The following is a 4,091-nucleotide window of genomic DNA, read 5'->3' as shown; positions in this document are numbered from 1 at the left end:
TCTGATGCATTTTTGTATCCTTTTGTATTTTCTTATGACGTTCAGGGTCCCAGTTCAACATGATTTCAACTTCAATTTTAGTACTCATGCTTATACATTTATTCAATATTGTACCTTTCCATAACTTAAAACACTTTCTTGTACATTACTTACTTACTAACTATAACCATACTCCGACTTGGAGCCTAGATTATTGCAAAATGTTCTTGTACATAAGTGTAAGTGAAAACTTAGTAAAAACTCTTAAATTCTCAACTTTCCGAATATACTTTCAAATACCCTTCATAACAGTCCTTTTCCTTCAGGTACACTCCCAACATCTGATCTAACTAATTCAGCACATAAAACATTGATTAACCGAGACCCAACCCATCACCCCAGAAAAATACACACGATTATACATCTGAATAAAGAGATAGATAATGCATTTTGTGGTCATTTATCGAAAAATTTTCAATTTATTGCTTCACATTCACAAATACACACTCGAACAAACAACAAAAATACTCGCATACAGGAAAATCAATCGACATATTTTGCTACTCATTAAAAAAATTTTTATAATTTTCATTTTGTAGATTTTTTCTCTTCCGACTGCTCTTTTAGATGCGTGTAATAGACGGCAGCTTGCGAATGTGGATATTCTGGTACAACTAATGGCGTTTTACCATCCTGCATGAAAATATTTTTATATGATACATCCCACAGCCTTTTCATATTCAATTTTTCTGCAATTTTTATAGAATAATCACTCGTGCAATCCATTCTGGCATATGAGAAATTGAGGTCACGTCCTAAATCTAATGAACGTTTAACTAATTCGGTTCCAATTCCACGACATATGAACTTGTGGTGTATTGCTACTATGGCAATCTCAAAGATGCTATTAAGTGCTAGTTCTTGATGTATCTTTGGCTCGCGACTCATTAAAGCCCAAATGTAAAGGAGCTTTTTTGTATTTCCATCCTGAACTTGTTTTGCAAATTCTTCAAGCTTTTGTGCATCCCACGGGCAATTTCTGTTGTTTATACAAGCACCAACAATTTCATTTTCTTTTCCTTCACGTGCTATGATTGTCATTCCATGACGTAATGAATCTTTTAACAATACTTGCATTGGACCGTCACAGATTTCCTTTGATGTGTTAATGCACAAGCTTCTACATAAAGGATCTTCTTTGAAGTAATTTTTTGCAAGAAATTGTAATGTTGGATCGATTTCGGCACTTTTGACAAGTTCAAATTTCACATGTATTGGCTCATCTTTCTTTCTTGGTGCTAATAGCGATGAAATGAATTTTGATGGAGATTTTGTGACGGTTGTTGAATAAAATGCAGTGAGATTCAATTTGGATTTGAAAGTATTAACTAGACAATTTAGAAACATTCTGGTTGCTGATTTTTTGCCAGAAAATACTTTTACGGCGACTTAAAATTTTGGTGTTGATGGAAAAAATTGAAATGACAAATCAATGATTGCTTTGATTAATTCTTAATTTGGAATTTTTTTCTTTCAAAAATTGATTTCTATATCGTTATAATTTGAATTTCAAAAAGCCTTTACAATATTAATTTCAAGAATCCTTAATAATTTAAATTTTAAAAAGCTGTTAAAGTTCAAATTTCAAAAATCTGTTAAAACTGGATTTCAAAAGCCTTTACAATTTTAATTTCAAAAAGCCTTTACAATTTGAATTTCAAGAATCCGTTAAAATTAGAATTTAATAATTTATTATTTCTAAAAGCCTGTTATAATTTGAATCTCAAAAAGTCGTTAGAATTTGAATTTCAAAAATCCGTTCAACTTCAAAAAATCAGTTATTAAAACTTGAATTTTAAAAAGCCGTTATAATTTGAATTTCAAAAAGCCGTCACATCCCAATCTAAATTCCAATCCAACTAGTTTCCTCACAATCATCTCAAACTTAAAAAAAATCCCACAAATAATCCAACACAGCATGATATCTAAATAAACCACACACGCATGCAAATTAATCGCTTGCTAATGAGCCTTAATGTTCATTTACTCATTAATTAATTGAAACGTATGTAATAATGCGAAAAAAAAAAAAATCAGATTACACATGTTCATCGTTGACTGTTTCTATCTTCCTCATATTCATCTCCAACTGCATTCTATCTCACTTCCTTCATTTTGTGGCTTTTTTTATGCAGTTTTTTTCTACTTTTTCTTTCATACGGTTGCGGTAATTATAATGAGTTAAGCAAAATAATATGCATGTAAATATGCAGCTTTACAAAATGAATCGAGAGTGTAAGTAATACTGTTCAATGCACCTTCTATTGTATGTACATGCACATGTAAATACACATGTTGTCATGAACATTTATTGATTTGAGGTAAAATGAATTAAGCAAGTATGAAGCTTGTTAAATGCGATGGAATTTATACTAAATTTAACGATGGAACCTCAAAATAAAAAACAACACAACTTCCTTTTTTTTTCTCAGCATCACGTTATGTACATCCAATGGAAAGCACACGACAATTAGAAGCATACATTGTTTACATTTATCCATACTTTATGTGTATTTACAATGTGTGGTGCAATAAATCGTGTGCATAAGATGTCATGGAGAAGGTGCTTAAATGTTTGCATACAATGTTGTGGATGCTGCATCAATAGGGGTTCGCTAAGGTGCTAACAATTGATTTAATTATGGTGGCTTATTATTTAAATTTGGGATGTTGATTTGGATGAGTTATGAGTGTGTGGCATCCATAAATGGATTAGAATTCTGAATTTGTCTGTTTGATATGCTTAATCAGGGACGTGATAAGGGGCAAAACGGGGGTTTTTGATTTAAACCGCTTTTTTAAAGTAAATTCTTCATTTTTCAAGCATTTTTGAGACAAAACCTAAATAAAACCCCAAAATACACCAAAATATTGTGTTCCACACAGGGTTGGTAGGACTCTAATGTGTCAGCGCCTCCACTGGAGTCCGGAATCCCAAAAAAAAGTGGAGTTGGACTCCATGGATTCAGGACTTTTTGGACTTTTAGAGTCCGGACTCTAAAATCCTGCCAACTCTGGTTCCACACCATTCTACCCCTCGTCCCTATCTCTTGTCAAGAAATTACCCCATGCGCTTGACTTTCATTGTGAAGAACTTCCTAATGAATCATATTTTTGAAGACATCAACCAAAGGATCGTCCAAAAACTACCACAAATGCCATTGTAGCTGCTACAGTACCGTTACGTCGCCGTGTTGACGGTCCAACGTGATGGTGTCTTTACGGCTGATTTTGGCTCATTTTTACCTGAGCTCGAAGTTGAGCCGATTCAACTCGAGTCGGCTTTTAAAACCGAGCCGACTCAAACTCGACTACATTTAAGTCGACTTCAACCATATCGACTTCGAGCTCTGATTTTTACAACGAAAAATGGACTTTGAAGACATCGTGCTCTTCAAGTACATGCCTTCTTTTTCTGCATGTAAGATGCACAGCTCTGCAATTAATTTCTGTATTTGAAAATACACCTGAAAATCCATTTTTTCCTAGTATTTTGAGAATCCTACATTTAATCTGGAACAAACTTTCTTTTTCACCAATCTCTGATTTTCCTGATAATTTAAGCTTCTATGTCACCCAAATTTAAAATTTCACATTCAATTCCCACAACAAAGTAAATAAAAAATTACAGTTTAATCCCCAAAACTCCATAAATTTAATAACAAGAATATCTTAATTAATTCCGCATTACAATTCCGACTTTTATTCAATTAATTCATAAGTTATGCATGCACATAAAGTGCAAAATCACAGCAGTGACATTAAAAAACTTTTTTTATTGAATTGCTTCTGAGGATTTTTTTGTTCATAATTTTTTTATACATTCACAGACAATGTGGGACGCATTTTAATGTAAATAAATTGCCACTTAAACGACTTGTCTGCATTTCACTTAATTCTCTGATTTTTTCAATGCTCGCAAAACGGCTCACGAAAAGAAGCATGAGCGTGCGCATCCTATTAAGTATAAAGTGCTCAATCATTACTGATTGCACTTTGTGCCACCAATATATATATTGTTTGTGCTTACATGACAATGTAATGAAATGTGA

The 4,091-nt window shown here is 32.9% G+C and overlaps 1 protein-coding gene across 1 annotated transcript; it reads right to left on the bottom strand.

Moving 5' to 3' along the window:
• Window positions 1–505: 505 nt before the first annotated feature.
• On the bottom strand, window positions 506–1,468 carry LOC139091981 (arylalkylamine N-acetyltransferase-like 2). Its single transcript, XM_070642244.1, has one exon. It carries the CDS (start codon window positions 1,384–1,386, stop codon window positions 568–570), a length of 819 nt encoding a protein of 272 aa, XP_070498345.1. The 5' UTR covers window positions 1,387–1,468; the 3' UTR covers window positions 506–567.
• Window positions 1,469–4,091: the final 2,623 nt, after the last annotated feature.

Source organism: Chironomus tepperi, unplaced genomic scaffold (genome assembly GCF_022539635.2).
Source record: "Chironomus tepperi strain 1889 unplaced genomic scaffold, CSIRO-AGI_Ctep_v1 contig_269, whole genome shotgun sequence".
Classification (NCBI taxonomy): domain Eukaryota; kingdom Metazoa; phylum Arthropoda; class Insecta; order Diptera; family Chironomidae; genus Chironomus; species Chironomus tepperi.
The sequence above is the reverse complement of the archived record's forward strand: the minus strand, read 5'-3'. Positions and strand labels throughout refer to the sequence as shown.

What these genes read in the sequence shown, in the direction of transcription:
- LOC139091981 (XM_070642244.1), bottom strand. Translation starts at nt 1,386, where the DNA reads ATGTTTCTAAATTGTCTAGTTAATACTTTCAAATCCAAATTGAATCTC.